Source organism: Morchella importuna (genome assembly GCF_003444635.1).
Source record: "Morchella importuna strain M04M26 chromosome Unknown Morimp01GS003, whole genome shotgun sequence".
NCBI classification, from domain to species: domain Eukaryota; kingdom Fungi; phylum Ascomycota; class Pezizomycetes; order Pezizales; family Morchellaceae; genus Morchella; species Morchella importuna.
Window position 1 is genome coordinate 335,826 of NW_025763400.1, and position 25,631 is coordinate 361,456.

General features: G+C 48.9%; 8 protein-coding genes across 8 annotated transcripts; 2 read left to right on the forward strand and 6 right to left on the reverse strand.

The window, feature by feature from the left end:
• Positions 1 to 370: 370 nt before the first annotated feature.
• On the reverse strand, positions 371 to 2,231 carry LAJ45_01606 (uncharacterized protein; the record flags this gene model as incomplete). The annotated part of the gene is made up of 3 exons (XM_046111199.1): positions 371 to 1,168; positions 1,231 to 2,043; positions 2,106 to 2,231. The coding sequence occupies 3 exons, from the start codon at positions 2,229 to 2,231 to the stop codon at positions 371 to 373; spliced, it is 1,737 nt and encodes a 578-aa protein (XP_045975143.1).
• Positions 2,232 to 2,608: 377 nt separating this feature from the next.
• On the reverse strand, positions 2,609 to 4,647 carry LAJ45_01607 (uncharacterized protein; the record flags this gene model as incomplete). The annotated part of the gene is made up of 7 exons (XM_046111200.1): positions 2,609 to 2,677; positions 2,740 to 2,821; positions 2,898 to 3,688; positions 3,781 to 3,912; positions 3,980 to 4,293; positions 4,365 to 4,378; positions 4,544 to 4,647. 7 exons carry the CDS (start codon positions 4,645 to 4,647, stop codon positions 2,609 to 2,611), a joined length of 1,506 nt encoding a protein of 501 aa, XP_045975144.1.
• Positions 4,648 to 10,932: 6,285 nt separating this feature from the next.
• On the forward strand, positions 10,933 to 14,689 carry LAJ45_01608 (uncharacterized protein; the record flags this gene model as incomplete). The annotated part of the gene is made up of 13 exons (XM_046111201.1): positions 10,933 to 11,039; positions 11,099 to 11,131; positions 11,227 to 11,249; positions 11,338 to 11,455; positions 11,515 to 11,742; positions 11,809 to 12,518; positions 12,587 to 12,611; positions 12,661 to 12,805; positions 12,874 to 13,028; positions 13,091 to 13,405; positions 13,475 to 13,792; positions 13,858 to 13,981; positions 14,048 to 14,689. 13 exons carry the CDS (start codon positions 10,933 to 10,935, stop codon positions 14,687 to 14,689), a joined length of 2,943 nt encoding a protein of 980 aa, XP_045975145.1.
• A 601-nt stretch (positions 14,690 to 15,290) lies between these two features.
• On the reverse strand, positions 15,291 to 16,224 carry LAJ45_01609 (uncharacterized protein; the record flags this gene model as incomplete). Its single annotated transcript, XM_046111202.1, has 2 exons — positions 15,291 to 15,839; positions 15,928 to 16,224. 2 exons carry the CDS (start codon positions 16,222 to 16,224, stop codon positions 15,291 to 15,293), a joined length of 846 nt encoding a protein of 281 aa, XP_045975146.1.
• Positions 16,225 to 16,403: 179 nt separating this feature from the next.
• Positions 16,404 to 17,007, forward strand: LAJ45_01610 (uncharacterized protein; the record flags this gene model as incomplete). The annotated part of the gene is made up of 3 exons (XM_046111203.1): positions 16,404 to 16,440; positions 16,521 to 16,792; positions 16,864 to 17,007. 3 exons carry the CDS (start codon positions 16,404 to 16,406, stop codon positions 17,005 to 17,007), a joined length of 453 nt encoding a protein of 150 aa, XP_045975147.1.
• A 368-nt stretch (positions 17,008 to 17,375) lies between these two features.
• LAJ45_01611 (uncharacterized protein) lies at positions 17,376 to 18,253 on the reverse strand (the record flags this gene model as incomplete). Its single annotated transcript, XM_046111204.1, has 7 exons — positions 17,376 to 17,427; positions 17,483 to 17,549; positions 17,671 to 17,684; positions 17,788 to 17,800; positions 17,867 to 17,929; positions 18,118 to 18,133; positions 18,242 to 18,253. The coding sequence occupies 7 exons, from the start codon at positions 18,251 to 18,253 to the stop codon at positions 17,376 to 17,378; spliced, it is 237 nt and encodes a 78-aa protein (XP_045975148.1).
• Positions 18,254 to 18,851: 598 nt separating this feature from the next.
• LAJ45_01612 (uncharacterized protein) lies at positions 18,852 to 19,897 on the reverse strand (the record flags this gene model as incomplete). The annotated part of the gene is made up of 3 exons (XM_046111205.1): positions 18,852 to 19,318; positions 19,388 to 19,654; positions 19,741 to 19,897. The coding sequence occupies 3 exons, from the start codon at positions 19,895 to 19,897 to the stop codon at positions 18,852 to 18,854; spliced, it is 891 nt and encodes a 296-aa protein (XP_045975149.1).
• A 771-nt stretch (positions 19,898 to 20,668) lies between these two features.
• Positions 20,669 to 22,756, reverse strand: LAJ45_01613 (uncharacterized protein; the record flags this gene model as incomplete). The annotated part of the gene is made up of 4 exons (XM_046111206.1): positions 20,669 to 21,226; positions 21,507 to 21,870; positions 21,959 to 22,343; positions 22,507 to 22,756. The coding sequence occupies 4 exons, from the start codon at positions 22,754 to 22,756 to the stop codon at positions 20,669 to 20,671; spliced, it is 1,557 nt and encodes a 518-aa protein (XP_045975150.1).
• Between the last annotated feature and the right edge of the window lie 2,875 nt (positions 22,757 to 25,631).

Genomic DNA, 25,631 nt, shown 5'->3' on the forward strand with positions numbered 1-25,631 from the left:
ATTGTGATCCAAATCGCCCCCTCCCGAGAATATCCTCCTAAAATTACCTTTGAACGGTCCTTGTAGTGAGACCCATCGCGGTTTCGATTGCTATGATTCACCGAGTGACAGTCTATGATCTTAGCTTCCAGACTAAAAATACATGTATTATGTGGCTCGGGGGTGATGGCAGTGCAAGAAATCTCGATATTGACAATACTAGCACTCTTCTGCAGTTTGATATCTCTCACGTAAATTTATTATACATGTAGTCATTCCGGGTATTTTTGAATCTTATTACTGTTACAGGCTGTTACATTCAATTTTTATCCTTCCCGCCGCAGCCACCTGTGTATAAAAACTATTTGCCCAATTACACAACTCTCCCCATTTAGTCCCAATACTTAATAACATTGTCCAGCCCTGCACTTGCCACCTTACTGGTCTCTTGTGGATGCCACTGTGCTGCCACGACTGGTCCATCGCTAGCCTGAAATTTATGGTACATTTTACAAGTCTTCCAATCCCAGAAGCACAGAAACCCACCAGAATCACCGCTCATCAGGAACTGGCCGTCAGGAGAAATGTCTACGTCGATGGCATAACCGGCGTTGTTGTGACCACGGAACACCTTCTTTCGGTTTTGACGGAATTTATCTGTTGCAGCATAGACAACAACTTGGTTGTCGCCAGACTGATAGGCAACGTATTTTCCGGTAGGATGTAACGATGCGCGAACCATCGAGTACATATATGGCTCTGCAATGAACTTGATGGGTACCGGAATACCATATTCCCAAGCACGAAGGGATTTATCGTCAGATGTGGTGATGAAACGGCGATTCTCGTCAACAAAAGTAATGGTATTGACAGGCCCGAGATGGTGATCGTATTCTTGGGCAACCTCTTCTGTGCGTGTATCAAACTGAATGATCTTTTTGTCGCTCATACCTGCCAGGAACTCATGGTGCAGGCTAGGTTCCGGGTTAAATCGGATAACATGTGGAATCTTACCGGTAGTGTATCGATGGATACATTTCCCGGTTTCGGTATCCCAGAGTTTCATGTAGCGGTCATAGGATGCAGTGAGAAATTGAGTACCATCGTTGTTGAAAGTTATGTCTGTGACCGCCTTTGAGTGACCATTGTAGGTACGAAGTAACTCACGATCATGATAAACATCCCAAATCTGCAGAAAAGTAATTAGCATGATGCAAGCAGTGATTATCTTTATGCAGAAAAATTACATACCTTGACCTTTGCATCACTACTACTAGACAGCAAGAGGTGACCTGCGCCTGGAAAGAACCTGAGGGCTGTAATAGGTTTTGTGTGCCCTACCCAAGTGTGTACCAATTTCTTGGGTATGTAATTTGTCCAGCTTCCAGGCTCCTTCCTTAGATCCACATCCAGATCCTGCGGTACATGCATATAAGTCCTTCCTTGATAATCGTACTGTTGTGAGCCATGGAACTCTGTAGTCTCCTTTCCTACTCCACCAGTATTCACGTCCAAATACTCCTTTCCAGCCTTATCAATAATCGGGTTCGATGCTGGCGCCACGTATTCTTCCTCTCCTTCCTCCTCCTCCTCCTCCCCCTCTGATTCTGAAAGTGTTGTTGGCGGCATATTATATTTTGCCCATGGCCCCACATATGCGTTCTCTCCATCAATAACTGAAGGGTCCCCCTTTCCTGTTCGTTTCTTCTTTATCGCGTTTGTCTCCTCTCTTGAAGGCCTGAGTTGAACCACATCCTTCCCACCGTGCAGCACGACACTATCCTGATTACCAACATAGGTGTTACCGTTTGCCGATAATGAAGGATCCTGGGCATATCCTAAGGAAATGAAGGTCCGCTGTTGTGTCCGGAAAGTTGATTCAGAGATTGCTGACTCCTCTGCGTAGCCTGTGAGTACGTTCTTCCGTTTCCTAGAGGCGCTATCGGCGGACATGAATGGGTTCGCTGGCCCAACGATGGGCGCAGAAAGCTGTTCATAAGTCATGTTCGTCGTAATTTGTTTATCAGTCTGCTTTATAAGTGATTGGCGAAGCTGCATGGGGTCCTGTGAGGGTATTAGCTAGCTGAAATTGAGAATATGGAAAACTACTAAGGTGTTGACTCAACCTCTAAAGAGACATCAGGAGCAGCTACAACTCTCGTGGCAGAGGTAAATTGGGGAACACCGGCAGATGTAGAAGAGCCTGCCCCTTCGTCATCGCTGGAAGCATAGTCAACAAGAGACATTGACATCGCGAGAAAAGATGTGGAGTTGTTTATGATGTCGCGTCAAAATGAAGGTGTTAGGCTGTTGTCAGCGATAGTTTGGATGTGGCAAGTAGAGTGTAGCTAGGGGTTAGGGTTAGGAGTACCCAAGCTCAAGTCTTTGCATGCATGATGATGCACAAATAAGGTAGTCACAAGTACCGGTACATGTATTTACGTATATGTAGGTACATTCATGACTCAAGCTTAGGCAGTGTTCAATTTCAGCATCAAACCTAATCTTATTAATGACTTGAACAACGAATTTACTCTACAGGCTATAGAACGTTTTTAAATAACGATTGCCTCCCATCATAGTCATACAGTGCACCGTCGGACAGAAATGCTCGGGCCCAAAAAAATCTTTACACCTCCCTGACTACTTTATCGACGGCAGTCGCAAAGTATTCAACATTGTGGGTATTTAGCCCAGCCTACCAACCAAATAAATGTAAGTGGGTGCATAAAATAATACTAGGAGTACATAGGAACATACCATTGAAATCCTTCCATTCTTGGTAAGATAAATGTGAGATTCTTCTCTAAGCTTCAAAACTTGCTTCTCGTTCAAGCCAGTGCTAAAATAAGAAAGTAACCAGGTCAATATCAGAACCAAAGAGTATGTATGGTGTACGAGCTTGATGAAAATCTTACAATGAAAACATCCCAATCTGTTTCAAGATGTGAGACCAGTCGCCCGGCGTGCCTAGTTCAACCAATTTGTCGTGCAGAGCAGTCCTCATGCTCTTGATCCTCCCACTCATCTCGGACAAATTCTCACACCACTCGGCGAACAACTTCCCATCGTTTAAGACTAGGTTTGCAATCCTTGCGCCATATGCAGGGGGGTTACTGATTTCACTCCTCTGCAGAATTGCTAACTGACTCGCAATCCTTTTGATTCCATCCTGCGCATTTGGTGATGGTGGCGAAACGAAATGGAAACATCCAGCACGTTCACCATAAAGACCAAGGTTCTTTGCGAAAGATTGGGCCACACAAAGCTCAAACCCTTCCTCTACAAAGTAACGGATAGCCCAAGCGTCATTATCAAGATCCCCAGAAGCGAAGCCTTGGTAAGCACAATCGAAGAAGGGGAAATGCTTCTTTTGCCGTATTACCTCAGCAATTCTTTTCCATTGCTCTTTTGTGGGGTCTACACCAGTAGGGTTGTGGGCGCAAGCATGAAGAAGAACAACCGAGCCCTCCGGGGCTGATTCCAAGCTGCTGCATAGGCCATCGAAGTCAAGCCCTTTGGTAGAAGGGTCAAAATATGGATATGTTGTTGATGCCAGACCGACATTAGAGAAAATTTGAGGGTGATTGGCCCAAGTAGGGTTGGAGATGAGGACCTTTTGGTCTTGGGGACGAGGAAAGAATTTGGCAAGGAAAAGGGCACCAAGGTGAACTGCTCCTGTACCGGAAATAGTTTGCACAGAGGTCACCTAAGTCAAAACTTAGTATTTAGAATTTAACCGTAAAAACAATTTTAAACCAAGTTTTCTTTCTCTACTAGAGTAAAATGGAAGAAACATACGCGATTCTCTACGATAGCAGGACTATCAGAGCCAAGGATCAAACGTGCTGCAGCGGAGGTGAAGGTTGGGAGTCCAGCAATAGGAAGATATTCGTGGTTTAGGTTCGGATCGTTTGCTAAAATGGATTCTGCCTATATAGGACGTCTGTCAACAATTATTCCGAAAGGCACAAACAGCCAAGGGTGAGGAGGAACAAACCTTCTTGACAACTGGTAAAATCCATGGCTTCGCATTATCATCTCTGTAAGCCCCAACACCCAAATCTACCTTTCTATCGAATGTATCCGCTTTGTAAGCAGCCATGAGTCCAAAAAGTGGATCAGTAGGTGCCAACGGCACCGCATCGAAAGAAGAAGCCATCGGGGTCGGGGGTGGAGCAGAGATGTGAGCGGTGATAGAGGCCAAACGGTCTTTGGATGAAGAAGAATGCGATGGCATTGAAGAGGGGGTGGTAAGGTGTAGATAGCTGAGGCAAGTACAATACCCTAAGTGTAGCGAGTGACTGTGCCGTACTTTACGTACTCAGTTCTATCTTAGCTTACTGCAGGATTTTGGCGGCGTAGGACGAGGGGTTGAAGATAACTTGCTAGGAAGAAGCTAAAGAAGGCGGGGGAGTGAGCTTTGATATTCAGGCTCTTTATTAGCGCAACCCCGTGCGTGATTATAATCTTCCGGGCCGAGGAATTGACCTGTGTCTAAGCCCTCTGAAGGAAGGAAGGTTTCATCAGCATTTGTAGAAACAGCCGCTCCCGCAAATGTTACGCAGAAGACCCTGGTCTCTCATCGCAACGGTCTCTAGTTCTAGTATATTCTGGCCCCACCAAGCTCTCGGTGTTCTGGAACTCATCAGGTGTTTTTCCATGCATGCGAATGAGTTGTCCCTGTGACACTTCGCTCACGAGGAGCCTACTCAACACAAGTATGGTCCTGAAACTTCACTACCCTCCCCCTGCATACCAAGAAGTCTGACCACTATTCTACACATGTGAAAAGCGACATGTAGGTACATGAGTATGGATTAGGCACTATGTATTCCCTAAGTATGTACTGTTTTTAATATGCTTACTGATTCCATACTCTGCCGGTGCCTTAACTGATTTTAACTGATTTTCGCTAAAATACTTAGGACCAGGTTTACACATCTGTAGGTGCACGCCGTGTCGCACCACCCGAATAAATATCTTTCAGATGCCCTTTAACGAATAGGTAGGTACATGTAGTTCGAATAGTTACGGTCTAGTGATGCAAACCGGGCGTTCCCCACATTAACCTTATCTGATTGCAAGGTTATTAGGCTAATGTAGGCACATCTTATCTAGATTCAGGGACAAAACTTTCTCGGAAGCACTGCCGTTCCACATGACTACATACGGTACCTATATTCAAGAAACGGTATTCATACCTTTATCTATTGAGCTTTTTGGCAAAAATACAAACAAACGTCACGCCAGAATTACACACCAAGATACCCGGCTAAGAAAGTTTGACATTTTTTCTTCTTTTTCTTCTGCTCTCTTTTTTTGAGCAGCCGTAGAACGCGCAGTACTCGACTGAGGACACAATAGCTATGGCCTGTATATCAACAATATTCGATTGACTGTCTGAAACCTAAAATCTTCGGCCATTTAGCCATTTACAGCACAGGGCGGTGAAAGTTTGTGTTCATTCTTCCCACAGAATTGGCTCTGGTTGCCCAGGATTTTTAATTAACTATATGTACACACTTAAGTATGTACAAATCCCCTAGTTTTCAATAACTCTCGAGTCGTGTTCGATTATTAACTCTTAGTAGGAGGTATTCTCGAGCCATTACCTCATTCAAGTCTGAGGTGATCTCAGACAAAATGTGCCCCGGTCCTCGGTATGGTGTATTTGGCCGAGGGATGGACTTGTCACAACGGGGTACAGGGTAAACCACACGTATTGTATACTTGTGTTCCACAAGAGCGCGTACATCCTCTACATATGTACGATTATAGATTATGCGTGAGGTTCCACAACCCCTTTCCCCGAAGCTTCAAATAGTCTCGGCCTAGAGGAGCTCACGGGGGAACGGCCAACCCGGGTTACGAATTACCGCCAAAACTCGAAAAATTGGCTATCTCTGTCTAGGGACTACCGTTTGAACAATTGGTTGGATGGCATCGATCTACATCAGAAGTATCCCATACAAGTAATTCTGATCTAGCCAATTTTTCGAGTTATGGCGGTATGTCTAAACATGATGACACGGGCTTAAGGAAGTCGGGCTGGGTGTACGGTTACGAATGTTCGCCTCCACGCGTTTTCAGATGATGAAGCATCCTACGGGTATTTTCTCGTACGACCGAATTCCTTGTGTTACGCCGAGTGATGTTTCGGGTCTCGAATCAGACCTGGAGGTAGGGCTGAGTATGAACTTGGAAATCAACTTAGGGCACCAATAAAGTTACTTAAAATATTATACGTACCTTCATGCGATCATGGGGCTATAGGGCACCTAGTCTGGATAGAGCATCGGAACATAAAATTTGAATTCGTGGCTTGAGAGGTCTGCCATCTAGATCCTAACTTATAGATTCTTCCCAGGGGCTTTTCACGATAACCAGGGATAGGTTTGGTTGTATCCAGGAAGCCTTGCTAATTGTATTGCTCACGAGGACGTTTTTTCTGATCAGAATCAACAAGTATTCTCTGGGAGTACTATAGATACCACAATACTTGACCTTGGTTAAGTTCCAAAAGTACGATAAACTCCTTATACAAATTATACCATCGCCCCATTCAGGAATGATGACGCCAATAGTAAAAACATTGCTATCATATTATATTCACCACACGCAGGGTTTAATTGACACTAGTGTGATATATACTCAAGACACAAGAGAGACAATTGAGCTTAGTTGTCTTCGCTTTTATTATCGCCTGATTCAAACCGCCCGATCCATCGATAGACCGTTAATGACAGCACTAACAGATATATCAGCAATTATTATGATACTGAATTAAAGGTTTGATCAATTTGACTTGTGCTAAGTATAGTCAAATCTACCAATAAGAGTACATATCTATTAGAACTATAATCGCCTTATAATGATATGGATTCTCAGTCTTTATTAAGCTTTACGCATGCTCCCTAAATATAATGCACATACTTTGTAAGGGCACCAACTTACGTTCCCAAGAGTACCCTTAATGAGATTTGGCTGTAACCAGAAACAAAGTGCGGAGTATCTAAACTCAAATATTATTTACTGGAGAACCCCCCATATAAGGCGATAGAAAGGGCTCTATCAATTCCATTACTATAGAAAGATGGTAAGGAGGTGCCCACTTCCCGGATGATAGAGAAAATCGAGGGTTTTATTCAACTAGTAACCGCGATTTGGTTAGGACGAAGATGAGACGAGTTATAGAACCGAAAAATAGGATAGAACGTCTTGTCTTCTATTGCCTACCGGAAGTCCTCTGTTACCAGACAAGAAGACTATTTACATTGCAGATCTACATTAATGCCATGGCCATGTGGCAGCTCGCCAAACCAAAACCTGCGGAGAGAAATGAAGCTGGTACTGATACTAGTTTGAATTTAATACTATCAAGGTGGATTTGAGATTTGATATTGTGGGCAGTCTTAAGAGGCCTTAGGTAACTTTGCATACATAACTCAGCGACGAAAGTCCCTATATATAGCTTTCCATAAAAAAATTATGAATAGTGTATCCCATACAGGAGCAAAGGTTTATACCGGATATGGGTGAAAAGATCGACCGCAGAGTACATAAGTACCCAGCGTAGTAGTTTATAATTACTACACTCGATCTTGTAGAGAAGTAGGTAAGTACAGTGGTCTCTACAATTAAGTATTTACTCATATTTGAACAGCGAGGTAGATAATTTGGTTAGAATACTATACCGGTATAGTTGTTCGTTAACCATCAACACCCACCCACCCACCCACCCCCGGCCAATTATGAATATTAGTTTCTAACAAAGCAAATTAAAACACCGATAGTGAGGCACTAAACGCACAGTGATATCTCGATAGATCGGGCACAGTACTTTACCGTTAATTGAGGGTTGTGTCGGATCATATTTGTTTTCTCACCAGAGCGAGAGATTTCAATGGTCAGAGGATAATAGTCCAGGCAGGCCCGCTATTTAGTTGATCTGGTCCGTAACACTTATATTCGGTCCATGTATCCAGTCCATAGCGTAATGAACGGCCGGCCTTACAAACATATGTTTATTTCCACTTTCTGATACGTATTTCGCTTAAAATAAATCATCTTTTATCTTCTATTTTTAAGGCTCTCTTACTATATTTAATACATATAGGACAGATTTGGTGGTAATTAAAGTTCCTCTAACAAAAATATGGCCCTCGACAGATCGTTCCACCGACATCACCAGCACCTACATGCAGTCTATAGTCTAGTTCAGTCCGCCCGGCCTGCCGTATTATTCTAGCCCGGTTCAAGGCCATTCCTTGGGCCATTCTAGTCCGTTGGAACTTCTGCTAGAACTTGAAGTTCTCAGCACTACTAACATTACAATAACCAGTTCATTCTAGCATAATCAGGAAACAAAGGCAAAAGCATCACCCTTCTGTCTTCCACCTTGAACCTCATGGCTACATGTACAGCCACTCTGCAAAAGTGCTCGTGACTCCGATTTCGGAGTGAGACATTTCTCCATATGTTACCATGGTGGGCCATCAAGAACCCCACAAGAGAAGACTTTCCCAGTGACCAATGGCGCCTAAATTAATGAAGAATAAGATCAATGACCTATCTTCTTTTTACACGTAGTCACGAACTATATTATTTATTTTTCGTTGTTTTGAATCTCAACTTTAATAACATCAATATTACCGGTGCGCCACACCGCGGCCGCGCAGTGACATTAAAACTAAATCACGAACACTTTTGCTGAGTGGCTGTATGTACTGAAAATATAACTGTTGTATGATTTGTATTTGTCTTTCATCAATTCTTGACCTAGCATTTCGCTCTTCCTTCCTCGAGAAGTCTCGTAGATCATCTCAGCTAATACTACCAGCCTTTCCCTCTCACTTAAGAATAATGTGGGTTATATCTTTCTGCCCAATTAAGCTTTCAAACTTTGGGGTTTAGGGGCTAAGTCACCTTACCACTGGTGCTAACTAATCAATCCCTGGAAACACTGATATATATACATATAGAGTAACACTATGGTACGTAAAGTAGATACTACCTTTTCACAAAGGCTAGGTAGTTGGCATGGATGGGCAAAGCTAATCCCAGCCCCAAAACTGACAAATTAATGGCACTGGGTCGATGGGGATGGTTAGATCGCCAGTGCATAAAACGGTTCGTGCATAGGGCTAGTTGCTAATTCCAGCAGCCAAGATTTGAGTTGCGCGTCGTAGGTAGTACATGTGTTCTGAGTCGCCGGCCCAAATTAAACCAAACGACTTCAGGGACTGTCAAGAAGATATCTGCCAAGACTTCCGATATTAGGCTCCTCCTCCTTCAAAGATTGATATGTATATAATTAGTAATAGCGGGGAGGGTCAATGACCTTTACAGCTTAACTACGGCTCGAGCTCAAGAACACGGGTTATCAAATGCATAGAAGCCCACGCCACGTCAATCTGTTCTTTGACCTTCCAAGAGCAGAGCATATCAAGTATTCACTGACAAATAAATATTGAACTCTGTGATAGCTCAAGCAGCTATACACAACATAACTATAGACACACATACCTAATTGCGACGCTTCATTTCTGCCCATTGCGCAAGGTGACAAAAATGAAGCTTTATGGGTACTGTATGGAGCCGGTGGATGAAAGATACATGTACTCTAATATGTGATTATCGCCAAACTACCACTTAAGCTTTAGCTGTGGATAAGCATCAATCGAGTGCTCCTTCGTGATACGAGAAAGCACCAAGCCAAAGAAGCACCGTAGTGAGTATTTTCAGTGTACAAGGTCCAGACTTCTTGGTAAAATGAACCGGACCGAGATGCATCTGGTTCTTTATTTTGCCTGCCAAAAATACTTGGTATTGCACGTACATACATGTAGTTGAAGTATCCCCCGCCTCTTAGTACTCACCCTAGATTATGACCTCGATATCAAAATTTCACCACCGGCTTTCTCGGCGGCAAGTAAAATAGATACCCAATAACAATTAAATATAGTTGGCTAAATTACATGAAGTTTTCCGGAGCCACACCCAAATTGTATGCACAGATACCTTGTATCATGAAATATATAATTTTACCAGAGCGGAATGCTGCAGTTGCAAGAAGCTTTTCGTTGGACCAAGGAACCGTTGACGCACGGACTGTGGATCATTGAAGCGCCTCTATCCCTGTACGATAGCGAATTTTAAAAGTTGATGCGGCTGAAAGCAGCAACGGCTAAAAAGAAACTAATGACGTCGAAGCTGGGCACCCGGCTTATCACCGTAAAGATCTGGATTCTGTGGCCTTTCTTTCTTCGGAGGGCTCTCAATTGTAGAGTGGGGAGCAGTGCGATAGGGGTTTGTAGAGCAGGCTGTAGTCTGTGTGCATAAGTACATGTAGGTACATACATGTAGTTATTTATGCGGATATAACTCTGATATAACTCCATAACTAATCCGTTGTCACACTCATGATGTTTCCCCTCATCCTTTGATTCACAAATGGGATAAAATAGATACCAATCCACATGCTGGTTTTTTGATATGAAAATACCGGTATCGTCCCGGTCCTTGCCGTTTCCATGTGTATGCCTTCCTAGCGAGCAATGAGGAGCGCCTGGAGATGCAGTTCCTGGAATGGTGACGGCGTGAATCCCCGCTACCCCCGTTCTCCTAGATACACAAGAAGTTGCCTGTTGGCGGCGCGGTTTCTGCCATTAGTTGAGCCAAAGGTAGAGCTGGAACTTGGCTGCGTTTACAGTGCAGGAAAGCTAAAGAAGTGCCTTCCCGGAAGAGGGACTGGTTTGTTTCGTGGTCCACCTCTGTTACGTCGTTTACTGCGTGGGTTCCTGATATCACTGGCTGAGCTATTATGCTTGCCCCACCGAACCCCTCTTCATCTTCGCCCGCCTCCTCCCTTTATCATCCTCTCCATCTCTGCTATCATCGTATCTCATCAGTGATTCCCATAAAAATTTTCAGTAGCAGCATACTTTGAAGATGGTGAAGCACGGATCTCACTCATACCTTTGTGCGGAGGAACGACGATTGAAGGAAGACAGAGATAGAACAAAGTATTGGAAGAAGTGGGGACCGTATCTCAGCGAGTAAGTCAAACTCAAGATGAAGAAGGGATAATGAACAACTCTGGTTAACCTAGCTACAGGCGTCAATGGGGAACAGTTCGTGAAGATTACTCGTAAGTTTACTATAACCCTTCTCTCAGTACAACTATTCAGATTACAGTTCAATTGGAAATAGATGCTAATCGAATGATTCTTTGCCATTTATTAGTGAGAATGGTGACGCATGGACCCGTATGTTTTCAAGCCCATTTTTAATCATTTCACTTATCCTTCATATGGTATCTCTTTACTGATGATATTGATTTGCCACTCACTCCAGACTTTCCTCATGACCATGCAAGATCACGCACCTACCGTTGGGGTGAGGATGGTATTGCTGGTGTGTCCGATTCACATGGTCTTCAAAACATCTCTTTTGTCTTCTGGAACGAACAGGAGTATGAGATTCCCTTTACCTCACAAATTTTCAGGGACAGTTTGCTAAATGATTGAACAGTGATTTCCTGAAGGAACGTTTGTTTGGTCTCTCGAACCCCCAGGGAAACCATGGAGAGTCCCTCAAAGAGGCCCATTTTCATCTTGACAATACTCCCACTCACTCGTACATGAAATATCTTTACAAGTACCCCCAGCGGAAGTTCCCTTACAAGACCCTTGTCGAGGAGAATGCAAAGCGCAGTAGGGATGTTCCGGAATACACACTCCTCGACACAAACATCTTCAAGTATTAGTTCCTCTAAATTTTGTTGATCTAAATAAAGATAGCCTTTCCTAAGCACTGCATTTCTAGGGATGATCGTTACTGGGATATTATCATCGAAACCGCCAAAGACACTGAAGATGAGGAAGAGCTCCTTTTCCGTATTACTGCCTGGAATCGCGGTCCAGAACCTGCACCTCTTCATATCATCCCTCATATGTGGTTCCGTAACACCTGGTCATGGGGTCATGAAACGCCAGACAAAAAGCCCGAGATCTCCCAGAAGTCTCCTTTCCTCGCGGAATCAAAGCATTGGTCCTTGGGATCTAGGTATATGCAGCTTTCGCCATCTCCTGGTGTTACTGCGGACTCTGAAGATGTGATGCCACAACTTCTATTCACAGAGAACGATACTAATTTCGAGGTTTTGTACGGCGGAGAGAATGAGCAGCCATATGTGAAGGATGCCTTCCACCGTTACATTGTGGACGAGGAGAAAGAGGCAATTAACCCAGCACAGAAGGGAACAAAGGCAGCAGCATGGTACGCTTTTGAAGAAGGGGATGGTATCGCGCCTGGGGCTTGTGCAGTAGTCCGATTCAAGTTTACCAAAAACCCCAACAAAGGTAATGGCGATGACGTTGCCCCTAACGCCGAGATTGATGAAGCCGGAATCGACGAAGAAGAGTTTGATGATATGATTGAGCGTCGTAAGTCGGAGGCCGATGAGTTTTACTGGCGTATCTCGCCTCTTCCCATGGCGGATGATCTCAGGAACATTCAGCGTCAAGCATTGAGTGGTATGTTATGGACAAAGCAGTTTTATCACTTTATTTGGGACCAATGGGCGAATGGCGATCCTGCACAGCCACCACCACCTCCAGGAAGAAAGGGTATTAGAAATCAACAGTGGAGACACATGCATCTGGATGATATCCTCAGTATGCCAGATTGCTGGGAGTATCCATTCTTTGCGGCGTGGGATACGGCATTCCACACGATCCCGTTGGCGATGGTGGATCCAGATTTTGCAAAGAAGCAATTGGATGTGATGACCAGAGAATGGTACATGCATCCTAACGGACAGGTATGCTTCCATAACCAAGTATTGATGGTTTTTTGTTTTTTCTTCTATGGAAGTTAACTTCGGACTAGATCCCAGCTTATGAGTGGAACTTTGGAGATGTCAATCCTCCAGTTCACGCCTGGGCCGTATTCAGAACATTCAAAATGGAGAGAAAACTGTACGGCAGAGAAGATCTTGACTTTTTGGAGCGCGTCTTCCAGAAACTCTTGCTCAACTTTACATGGTAAGTTACATAACCAACGATGTTCTTTTTGACGAGTGATTTCTTATGATTCGGTTCGTTAGGTGGGTCAACCGCAAGGACTTTGACGGCAAGAACGTTTTCGAGGGTGGTTTCTTGGGGCTTGACAACATTGGAATCTTCAACCGTTCCGAGCCGTTGCCTACCGGAGGTGTTTTGGAACAGGCCGATTCCACTGGATGGATGGCATTCTACTCGCTGAACATGTTGAACATTGCCCTCGAGCTCGCAAAACACAGGCGTATTTACGAAGACATTGCAAGCAAGTTTTTCGAACATTTCATCTTCATCAGTGATGCGATGACATACAAGGGCGATGGAGAAGGTGGCGAGTCCAGTCTGTGGAACGAAGAAGACGGGTACGCATTTTTTTTTTTTTTTTTCTTCCCACGGTTAATTGAATCTGCTTGTTAACCCCCCAAAATTAGATTCTATTATGATGCAATTTCCTGGGGAGGACCTTGGTCACAGCAGATGCCTGTCAAGTCTCTTGTCGGACTTATTCCGTTGTATGCCGTTCTCACGCTTGAACCGGAGTTGATGAACAAGTTCCCTAGCTTCAAGAAGCGGGTGGATTGGTTCGTTCAAAACAGGAACGATGTTGCTGAGCGAAACATTGCAAGCATGTCCAAGAGAGGACAGGGAGACCGAATGCTGCTGTCCCTTGTAAGCAAGGACAGGCTGGTCAGAATCTTGGAAAAGATGCTGGACGAAGATGAGTTTTTGAGCGACTACGGTATCAGATCGTGAGTTGCCATTCTGAATAAATTTCCGCTTAGGGATACACTTGCTAATCACATCGGGATGAAAGACTATCCAAATACCACAAGGACAAGCCGTATTCCATGAACGTGAACGGACAGGAGTTCAAGGTGGACTATGTCCCAGGTGACTCAAACAGCTCGTTGTTTGGTGGAAACAGTAACTGGCGAGGAGTAAGCCATTTCTTATACGATGCTCTATGTGATCCCTGGCCGCTAACGTAACTCGTACAAACTTAGCCCATTTGGCTCTGCGTCAACTTCTTGCTCATCGAATCTCTTCTAAGATTCTACATGTTCTACGGCGATGATTTTAAGGTTGAGTGCCCCACGGGCTCTGGTGAATACATGCACCTTGGGCACGTGGCCGAAGAAATCCAGCATCGTCTGCAACACATCTTTGCGCAGGGCGAGGATGGGCGCCGGGCATGCAACGCCGGTAACGATCTCCTCGACTACAACCCGCACTGGCGTGACAACTTGTGGTTCCACGAGTTCTTCCACGCAGACGATGGGCGTGGCCTGGGAGCGTCCCACCAGACGGGCTGGACCGGGCTGGTTGCAAAGCTGATCCACGACTCTGGTATCAACTGCCGTGTACCCCAAACCCCACGCACACCCGGCACTGCTGCAAACCATTACTTTGACGATATATTCTCCAGAGTCAACAAGCCGAAGCCCTACATGGGCCGGCGCCAGTCAACGAGGAGTATCGACGCCAGGAGTGACTGGGGCGGCGACGAGGACGAGGAGGAGAGGCTGGCGAGAGAGAGGGACGACGAGGAGGTGCTGGGCTATGTCAACCAGCAGCTGCAGAGAGTCAAGAGCAACGCGTCCGTGTTTGGCGTGGAGGACGATGAGTTGGAGACGACATGGCGTTGATTGTAGATAGAAGTCAAGGGTCAAGCGGGGGGGTATATCTTGTGTTTTGGTTTTTGTCTCTTTTCTTTTTTTTTTTTTTTTTACCGGTGGACACTTTGTAGGATTTTGAAAGAATATATGGCCCTATACTCTCTATATACATATATAGCAACGAATGAGAAGTAGATCAAAGTAATGCAAGAGAAGAAAGAGGATTGAGTAGAGTAGCATTTACCGGACGGGTGATCATTGGCCCTTGCCAGCATGATGCAACAGCTGTGCCTGCGTATGATGGGTTGCCAGTCATTGATCAATTAATCAATCTACGCAGTTGGGCATTCACGACCCTTTACTGAACGCCTTAGTGTAATATTAATTATCAATCGTCTCAGACTACGCATAATATGAACTATCAGCCATTGATCAATTTACCTACGGATAATAACAGTCAGTGCCCACGCTGGACAGAAACAAACATCAGCAACACCACAACGCTCGACTTGTATTCTCTTTCTAGCTATAAGCTAAAAGCTACAGAAGCACTCTATAAACCCACCTCTTCCTCCCCCCAAACACACCTACACTACACTACACTACACTACCACCCACAACTACACCGCCGTCAAAGCCTTAATCTCCTCCAACGCATCCACAAAATCCTCCCACTCCACCCTCTCCCCGCCACCCTACGCACCCACACCTCGGCGCCCCCGGGCGCCCTCAGCCCCCTCTCCACCACCGCCACATAGTACACACACGCGGCCGCCACCGCCCGCGGCGGGAAGAAGTTGCAAACCTTGTACCGCGTCATGGCCACGCCGACCTTGACCCAGACGGCGCGGCCCAGCGCCGTGTCCTTCAGGTCGACGACGCGGCACTCGAGCCGCTCCTCCTCGGCCGACGGCGGGTCGGAGAGCGTGAGCGCGCGCTCGAGCAGGCGCGGGAGGTACTCGTAGGGCAGGGGCAGGCGCAGCTCGAAGCGGAGGACGCGCAGGAGGAGGAGCTCGGCCGTGACGAGGGTTGAGCGGAGGGCGTCGTAGAGGGGGGAGGGGAATGTGAGGGGGGCGGAGGTGGGGTGTTGCAGGGTGTAGGCGGGGATGAGGAACTCGCGCAGGCGACGGGGGGATTCGGTGGCTTTTGTGGCGAGGGAGAGGGAGGCGAGGGAGAGGGTCTGCTTGGGGGGAGGATGTCCCGTGGGAGGGGGCAGGGGATGTTAGCTGGTGTTCTACTTGGGCAAGTTATGGAGGAGGGGGAGAGACGTGTTCGTCGAGGAGGTCAGAGACGCGGGACTGCGGTGAGTCTGCGTCTGCGTCTGCGTCTGCGTCTGCGTCGGTGTTGTCGGCGCTGTCCGTGTCGGCGCACCAGCGCTTGTAGCGGTGGATGTACACGTAGGCCATTGTCAGCGTCTCGCTCGACAGCCGCAGCGTGTCGGCCATGAGCGTCAGGAACGTGGCCGGGTCGTCGGAGGGGAGCAGCAGCGGCGCGGCGGGGGCGGCGGAGGAGGAGGAGGAGGACTTGCCGAGAGGGCGCGAGGTGGAGCGGCGCGGGGAGGGCATTGTTTGTGTGGTGTTTGTGGTGTTTAATTGTAGAGATGGGGGGTGGAGTTGGAGTGTGAATAGCTGCCCGCCAAGATGTGAGGCTGAAAAGGTGAGCTGACTATCTACAACTATCTACAACCCACAACCCCACAACCCACAACTCTCTACACTCCCCCACCACAAACACAAACACAGCAATGGCCGAACCCCGCCTCAAAGCCACAATCTTCGTCGGTCCGTCCCCCCTCCCCCTCTGTCCCCACCTCCCCCCTCCCCCTCCCCCCAATTCCACCCCACTAACCCCCACCCCACAGGCGGCCTCGACCCATCCATCACCGCCCCCCTCCTCCACGCCGCCTTCCTCCCCTTCGGCGCCATCGCCTCCGTGCAGCTCCCGCGCGACGACCGCAGCACCGACCCGCACCGCGGCTTCGGCTACGTCGAGTACGAGGACGCGGCCGACGCCGCCGCCGCAATCGATAACATGGACCAGGCGCAGCTGGCCGGCCGCGTGCTCAACGTCGCGCAGGCGAAGCCGCAGAAGGAGGGAGTGGTGCTGGGGAGTAAGGTTGCTGTTTGGGAGCAGGTATGTTTCTCTTGTTTCCTTGTGGTGTGGGGGATGGGGGATGGGGGCTAATGGGGGGACGCGGTGGGCAGGAGAGCTGGCTGGAGAAGCATGAGGTGAGTGAGGAGGATAGAGCGGCAGCGCAGGGCGCGAAGGAGGAGGCGATGGGCGAGAGGAGGGGCGATCCGATGCAGGGGCTGGAGGGGCTGGATGTTGCGGGGCCGAAGCCGCAGTAGTGGTGGGTGGTGATTGTAGTCTGGGGGTTTTCTTTCTTTTTTCTTTTTTCAAAAAATTATATTCTTTTTTCTAGCTGGCGTTAGGGAGCATGTATAGCAGAAGATCGAATGGCTTTTAGTTTCGGGCCGTAGGAGGACATGATAGTGGTGGGCGGTGAGTAGTAGTAGGGAATAATGAAAACAAGACACCGATATCATTTCCACTCCCATTGTCACTTCTCTCTACAACCCACTCTACAACCCGCTCTACAACCCACTCCACAATTACACAAATCACACAAATCACGCAAACCACAAAATCACACAGTGCACCACACAAAAGCCAGACATCCAAGCAGTGATATCTCACGCATTGCATTGCATACTAACTACCTACAAAACCATCCATCCCTATGTACTCCATCCCCCCTCCCCTTCCGGCTATAATTGCCATCAACCAACCAATCACGCTTGTAATTGCACTTAGTGGCCGGACCTTGGGGAGCGCGACAGACGCAGCTGCTTGTCCACCCACAGCTTGCGGCCCATGGAGAAGAATGCCACTGCCGATATACGTCAGTACTTGCACAGTAGATATAATATATACAACCCAGGCCGCCGGGGCCGGACAAAGGGGATGGAAGGGGGGGGGGGGGGCAAAGGGAGGGAGGGGAGGAAACTCACTTCCGACACCGGCACTGCGCGCACACACACACCACGGGGAACTACGGGTTAGCTTTCTGTTCCTTACTACCGCTTTGCGATCTTATCATCATCTGGGGTTGGATGGAGGGGGAGTACCCGATAACGACACCTACGAAACACATCATCAGTCAACACGCACAGGCACAAACAGACGGGAAGGGAGGGAGGATCATACCGAGAGGGATCAATTCTGGGGGGACCTTCTTGAGCTGTCTCAGCCTCTGAGAGATGGTGTGCGCTGGTGGTTTAAAGAGCGTTAGTATCTCTGGATATATCCCTTCCATCGTTTCCATTTTCCATTTCCTTTCTTTTCTCCCCAGGCTCCCTCTTCGTCCTCGCCCGCAGGCTGGGCGGGCGGAAGGGCAGGCGGAGGAGGAGGAGGAGGAGGAGGAGAAAAAAAACACAAATGCTCGGATGATCTCGTACCACTTTGTTCCTGCTTCTACAGTTGCAACCCCCTTCCCGTCAGCGTCTCTTCTTCATTCATGCCACTCGTCTCTTCTTCCTCCATTCATCCCATTCACTCCTTCATGGGGCTGGGGGCACATACTGGCATAGGCATTGCGGACGTTTCGTTTCAAAAGATTGAGGGGAGATGTGCAGTTGTGTGGTTGTGTTGTTTAGTGGGGTGTGTGGTGGTGGTGGTGGTGGTGGTGGGTGGTTCAAGGCTGTTCGTTCGTTGCGCGAGCGATCGGATGAGAGATGTTTCAGAGGCTAATTGATTCGCTGCTTTAACACGCGGCCCCCCTGGACGGTGGGGCGGGGGAGTGTGTGGGTCTTGTGTGTGGCAGTGTGGTTAAAGCGGCGTGGGGGTTCTCCGGGTAACGAGGCTAATATGACGACACCCCGCGCGCCCGGCCGCGGTCGAGGAGTGTGTGGGGGATGGAAGTATTGTATCATGTTTTTTTATTGGATGATTGATTTTATTATTATTTCTAATTATCGATCCTTGACCCGGAACTCCTTCACCGCCCATCACTCGGCCCACAGCTATCACGGCCTCTCAACAACCACAAAAGTCGCCCACCCGCCAGCCACAACCTCCACCACCCTCCCCTCCCCGATATCTATCTCCCTCCACTCCTCGCAAAACTCTTCACCCCCCACCCCCAGCTGCCCACTCCCGGCCCTGCCCACACCCCACACCCTCCCCCCCTCCGTCAGCACCACAACATGCCCCATCCCCACGCCCACCCCACCACATCCACGCCCCTCTCCACATCCACCACGCCCACCTCCTCCCCCCCATCCGCTCCCACCCCTCCCAAATCACAAATCACACCCCCATCCTCCCCCGCGCGCCCGCCCCACAGATACACATCGCGCTCCGCGCTCCGCGCCGCACCAACCCACCCCCCCGCCGCAACCCCCGCCATCGCGATGCCGTCGAGCGCGTCGACCAGCCCTGGCGCGTCCGGCGGCGCAGTGCTGGTGCCGGTGTCGCGCGCGAGGAGGCGGCTGTGCCGCGGGTCGCCGGCGGTGTAGATGTGTCCGCGGGCGCTGAGGAGGGCGAATGATGTTGCGGTGGCGGCGATGGCGGTGATGCGTGATGTGGCAGAGAAGGTGTGCGTGGCGGTGGGGGGGTGGGAGGCGAGGAGGGAGGCGAGGGTGGGGTGGGCGTGGATTACTATGGGGGGGGAGGGGATGCTGTGAGTAAAATGTATATGTATGGGCCTTGTGGGGTGGGGTGGGGTACCGGTGCCGTTGGAGGTGCTGCTGAGGACCTTGCCGTTGCCGGCGATGGCGAGGAGATGTATCTCTGACGCTAGCGGGTGGCACTCCCATGCCCCAGAGGGCGCGCGCACGTATGCCGTCGTGTGGCCGCTGCCGCCGCCGCCCCCGCCCCCAAGGATGACCTTGAGCCCCAGCCCGTCGCCGAAGGCTCTATATGGGGGTTTGCAGGACTGCGGGAGCGGCTGCAGAGACCCTGCGCCTCTGTGGTGGAGTTTGTTGTCGAGCTCGACTGTGCATCTACCTGTCAGCTGGATGGATTGCAATTGTCTAGTATAATGTAGGAGGAGGGAGAGGGAGAGGGAGAGAAAGGCATACGCAGCGTTTCAGACCATCCAGCGAAGAGGATCCTTGCGGAGGTCTCGGCGCGCGCTATGACGGTGGGCGTGAAGATGTCGGCGGGGATTGCGTCGTCGTCGCTGGGGAGGAGCTGGCCGTGGGCGTTGAAGCCGCAGGCGAGGATGTCGAAGGGCATGGTATGGTTTTGGGGGTGTTTATAGATGGTGGATGTGAGAGCTGGAGATCTAGAGATGGCTAGCTGTGAAATGGAGAATGCATGGTGAGGGCGAATCTATGTGTGTATGTACAGCACGGCCTGGTGGGTAGATTCAATTGCATTGCACGGGTGAGGAGGGCGTGGAGCTGCAGATAAAAGGCAGTTGGCAGAGCCGCGGTTTTATCTCTGGTAGAGATTGTTATTTAGATATCGATATCGAGCTGTGAAGCATTAACTGATTACTATCGACCATTAACCTATCATAGGCATACTACAAGTCTCACTCGGCCGCCCGGTGAGAGTGCGCTACTAGCTAGCACTGTTGAATCATACGCTACTTGTCATGGGGCGGCAGTGTATTCGAGTCGATACTAATGTTTAGCTATAGACCTACCCTCGTTACCCACCAAGCGAGTTCACCACCTACCGAGCTTGGGGTCTTCTCTCACGCAAACCTGTAGCCAAGAGATACCTGTGTGAGAATTGGTCGCTGTGCTCGGTGGGCGGTGAACTCGCTTTCTGAGCTCGAATGATAGGTGATAGCTGTGAGTATATATACATATCACCCACCACTCGAGCTCAGAAAGCAACAACTAAAACACTAACAAAGCAAAGATTCATTTACTTGTTTAGTATTAAGGCGCCTATAAAAGAAGCACATGCACGCTATCACTAAAATATCTATCAAAAAACAAGTCCCATACCTACCCGCCCAACCCCCACCACCACCACCACCACCACCACCACCACCTACAACTCCTTCTTCCTCCTCCCCACCGGCTCCCTCCTCACCGCCCCCTTCCCCAACAACGCCTCCAGCACCACAATCACCAAATACACCACCCCCACCAGCGTCCTCAGCGCCCTCTCCACCAACCCCCTCCCCGGCGGCCTCACCCCCTTCACACACCTCGCATCCCTCACCTCAAACGGCACCTCTGCCCCCAAACCCCCCACCGCCGCGCGCAACCCCGACGTGAACCCATCCTCATGGAACCCATAGCCCGTCCACGCCCCCGCAAACGTGATCCCGCGCTTGCCCTGTATCTCTGGGAGACGCCGCTGCGCTGCCACAGCCTCGGGCGTGTACAGCGGGTGCTCGTACTCGTACACGCCCTGGACGGTGGCCGGGTCGGGCGGCGAGAGCGGGTTGAGCGTCACAAGCACGTCGCCGAAGCGCTGCGGCGGGATGTATTGCAGGATGTTCATGTTGTAGGTGAGCGAGACCTGGGCGACGTTGGCGGACGTGGGCGTCGAGGACGTGAGGTAGTTCCAGGCGGCCCATGCGGACTTGCGGACGGGGAGGAGCTGTGTGGTGGTTAGTATGTGGTAGTATGTGGTATGGGTATGGTATGGTATGGTATATGGGTGCTGTGTGCGGGGTGGAGGGTATCAAGGGTTTTGTAGTGTAATGGATAGCACACGGGATTTTGATTCCCGTAATCTGGGTTCGATCCCCAGCAAGACCTTGAATTCTTCATGCCATCCTTCACTCTTTCTTTCTCTCCTCCCCCTCCAGAGGAGTGCAGGAATTGTGGGAATGGATAATTTTTTTTTTTATAATTCTACAACAGAACAAAGCACATACCTTTTTATCGCCATGCAGCACCGCCGTGTTCCTGCTCGTGCGGAACTCGCCCAGGATCTCCCGCTCCGTCTCCGTCGCGCCCTCGCCAAGCAGCCGAAGCGCCTGGTCGCCGTGCGTGGCGACAATCACGTGGTCGTACTCGTACTCAAACTCGACGCTCCCGCGCTTCGCCGACACGAGCACCTTCTCGCACCCGTCCTCGCCGATGCTGCCGCTGCCCCGCACCGACGTGACGGGCATGCACATGTGCACCTGGTGCGCCGGCACCGCCCTCGCCACGGCCTCGACATAGTTCTTTGCGCCGCCCTTGACGGTGAGCCACTGCGGGCGCGACGACACGATGTTCAGCAGGTTATGATTCCACCTTCACCAATACCAATTGTTAGCCCACACCTTTCACAACCCGACAGAGCGGGGGGGTGGGGGAGGCAGGGATATAAAGGCATGCATACATGAACCTCACCAGCGTCACCGCCGGGAACTCCAGCGCACATGTATCAGGGCTGGTGCTCCACACGGCGGCCGTCATGGGGATGAGGTAGTCGTTCCTGAATGCGTCCGAGTATCCCTCACGATCCAGATATGCGCCGAGTGTCTCTTCCTCGGAGTCCCCCTCGGAGGAGGTGGTGAGGAGGTCGAGCGCAAAGGTGTTGAAGCGGATGATGTCGAACAGCATGCGCCACATTGACGGGCGGAAGAGGTTGGAGCGCTGAGCGAAAAGAGAGGACAGGCTGCTGCCAGACCATTCGAAGGCGCCCTGGTCGCGGGTGACGCTGAATGTCATTTGTGTGGGGATGGTGGGGATGCGGAGGTGCTTGAGGAAGGAGATGAAGTTTGCTGTTTGGCGGGGAGGGTGGGGGGTTAGTTTTTTTTTTTTTTTTTTTTTTTTTTTTTTTTGGTTTTCTTTTGATATTGGTGTATATGGAGCTATGATGGTGGGCAGGTGGATATGGGGTATGGAGCTATGACAGGTGGGCATTGGGGGGGGGGGGGGATATACGGTAAGTGGCAGCATTCATCACAATGAAGCCCGTGTCGACGGCAATGATCTCGGAGCCGTGCTTGTAGGTGACGGTGTGCGTGTGCCCGCCGAGATAGTCGGCGGCCTCGAAGAGGTGCACCTCGTGCGTGCGCTTGCTGGGGTCGTGTGTGAGGGCCCATAGGGCGGCCAGGCCGGAGACGCCGCTGCCGATGATGGCGACTTTGGGGAGGATGGGCTGCTCGGTGGGCGTGGGGGGGCCGGAGTCCATCTTTAATTATGAGTAGAGATATATACTAGGTTAGGTATATGGGGAGGAAAAGAAGAAGAAGAATTACTAGAAGCCAGAAGGAAGGAAGGAAGGAGATGTGAGAGAAGACACAGGACAGGCAGTCAGTCAGTCAGTCAGTCAGTAGAAATGGAAAAGAAAAAAGAAAAAACTGCGAAGGGGTGGGTGGGGTCCGTCTATAAAAACAACCTCCAAAGGGCGGGGATGGATGGATGGATGGATGGATGGATGGATGGACCCGGAATGGATTACAGAATTATATTAAGCTAGCTATGCGTAGGCATCTAGAGGTACATCTGCTCCAATGCACTCTCCTCCAAGTAGAGTAGCTACTCACTCTGCTCTGCATATACCATCATCATCACCATCTGCTCTACTCTCCAGCCAGACAGGCGCCTAGCTAGCATTCTCCTCCTTCCTTGCGTTTTGGAGAGAGGGGAGGGGGGGCGCCCGCGCATTTCTCACGATGGCAGGAATGAATGGTGACCCCACAGATCGCGGGTCCCTAGCTTAGTTATAGCTCTCGCTCCAGGGTCCGCACGGGCCACCCTGCAGGTACGACATTTGTTTTTTTGTGTTTTGTTTTTCTGGAGAACAATGGGAGAGAGCATTCCTCGATAGCAACAACAATATTACAGACATTCAGTACGGGACAGCGTGTGTGTGTGTGTGTGTTTTCCGTTTCAAATGTGAAATGCAAATGAGTATCTCCGACTCTATCTATCCGTCCGTACCTGTATGTATGTCGCTGTAGGCACATACAAAAAAAGGTGTTTTAGGCTATGTATCCAGTGGTGTACATGAGGTAGAAGTATGTGTACGTAAATTCTGCCAGTTCATAGGTCGCTGGAAGGGAAGAACCAGGGATGTATTCTCGCGGTGCATCATCCGTTCCTCCCCTTCCACATGCTGAGATGGAACGCCGAAGAACAAGTGGAAGCAGAACAAGTAGAGTTGGGCAGATAACGTTGACCTCGGGATCCCGCTCATCCATCCCTTCACCTTCCCTTCCTTCCTAGGATTATTCTTTCCTTGTGAAATGGCACCATGGACGAAATAATGCGCAGGATAATTAGATGGGAGTTACACGACCCGAGGGATATTCCCGTCTCCCGGTTCTTGGATTCTGGCAGACAGCAAGACAGGTAGAGTGGTAGGGTGGTAGAGTAATGGTGGTGGTAGCGGGAGTGAGTAGTAGTACTAGCACGAAAGTAATCACTCACTCATTCACCAACTACATGTACCGGGGGTTATGGGTTTGTCTGAAGAACCTTTTTTTTGGCGTATGATTGGTTGAAGCTGCAGAAAATGATACTTGGCGCCAGAAAAAGTACTTGAATAGGCTGCCCCCATATTTTGCAATGCAACCTCCAAGACCGCAATTTGACTGTCATTTGCACCCAACTTCATCAGAAAACACTCCCCACAAGGGTTTATGAGCTCAAAATATTATCTAGGGGAAGCTGGGAGCCAGCGCTATTCTGCAGTTATTTTTTTGTATTTTTAGCAAAATATTTAGATTTTTGAGTAGAGATATATGAAAGTTCTTCAGACTTTTTTCCCCCATACAAATTTGGTGCACTAAGGCCGGTGTGATTGATGGTAATTGGTTGCTCTCTATAAAATCCCTGCATTTTCAACCAATGAAGCAGAGTTCTTCAGATTAATGGTGAACACCCGGTACTCTATTCAACCAACACACTCAATACTCACTCTAAGGTCTTCCTATTCGGACAACCCAGTAATCTAGGTTACTGGCGATAACCCGACCTTCAGATTATTGTAACAAACGCTGTCCGTGCAATTGAATAATCGAACTTTGCACTAAGAAAACAATCACCTCCAGAGGCAATTATTCAATTACTCCCACACAATACAGGTGCCTTAAGACACACCATGCAAATCCTTGCCGTTATGCTTGTTGCAACGTTGTCCGAACATGTAGGTTGTTCACTGGTTATGAGTACTCTATTGCGATTATTATTTCGCCATGATATAATAATCTGGGCTGTCTAATAATCCGAAGAAATAATTTATGGTTGTCATAGCAGGACTTCAATCATTCACTCACTCACAAACAATCATTCACCTACGAACTCGATCGAGTACCGATATTTCTGGGTTATACGCCCATGGGCTTAACGTAGAAAAATGCTTGCTGATTGGCTTAAGTCACGAGAATGTGCATACACCACCAGTTTTCCTTGACTTTCCTTCCACTACTTTGCTTTAAGCCCATGGGCGTATAACCTAGAAATATCGGTACGAGACGGCCCAAAAATTAAGAATTCATAATTATTTCATTGTACTCATAAAAATACCAACTTTAAAAGCCCTGGCCTCCACATCCTCTCCTCCCTCCCTCCCAAAACCCACAAACCCTCCCCACCCTCTGCCTGCCTTCCTTCCTGCCATCCATCGGGCACAGAAAAAAATACATGTAGCCAACCACTTGCCCCATGCCCAACCTCTCCCTCTTCCATCCTCTTAATTCATAAACCCCTTCGTGTCAACCCATCCCCGCGCCTTGGCCCTTGCGGTTTTAGATATCTCTATTTACACCCTTTTAAAACCTCGAAGAAAAAAAGAGAGAGAGAAAAGAATAATACTCAACAAAAAAAGTAATAAAAAAAAAACTCCCCTACCAAAAGAAAAGAAAAATAATAAAAGAAATGGGTAAATAACAATGCAAAGTGATATCATTCGAGAAAAAATCCACCGACCCACCCGGGCCAAAACCCACCATCACCTCTGAAAACTTTCCTCTAAAATCCGAGATTTCTTTATATCGGGTTCCTATAAAAAAAAAAGTATGGTGAAAAGGTAAAAAAAAAAAAAAAAAAAAAAAAAAAGAGGA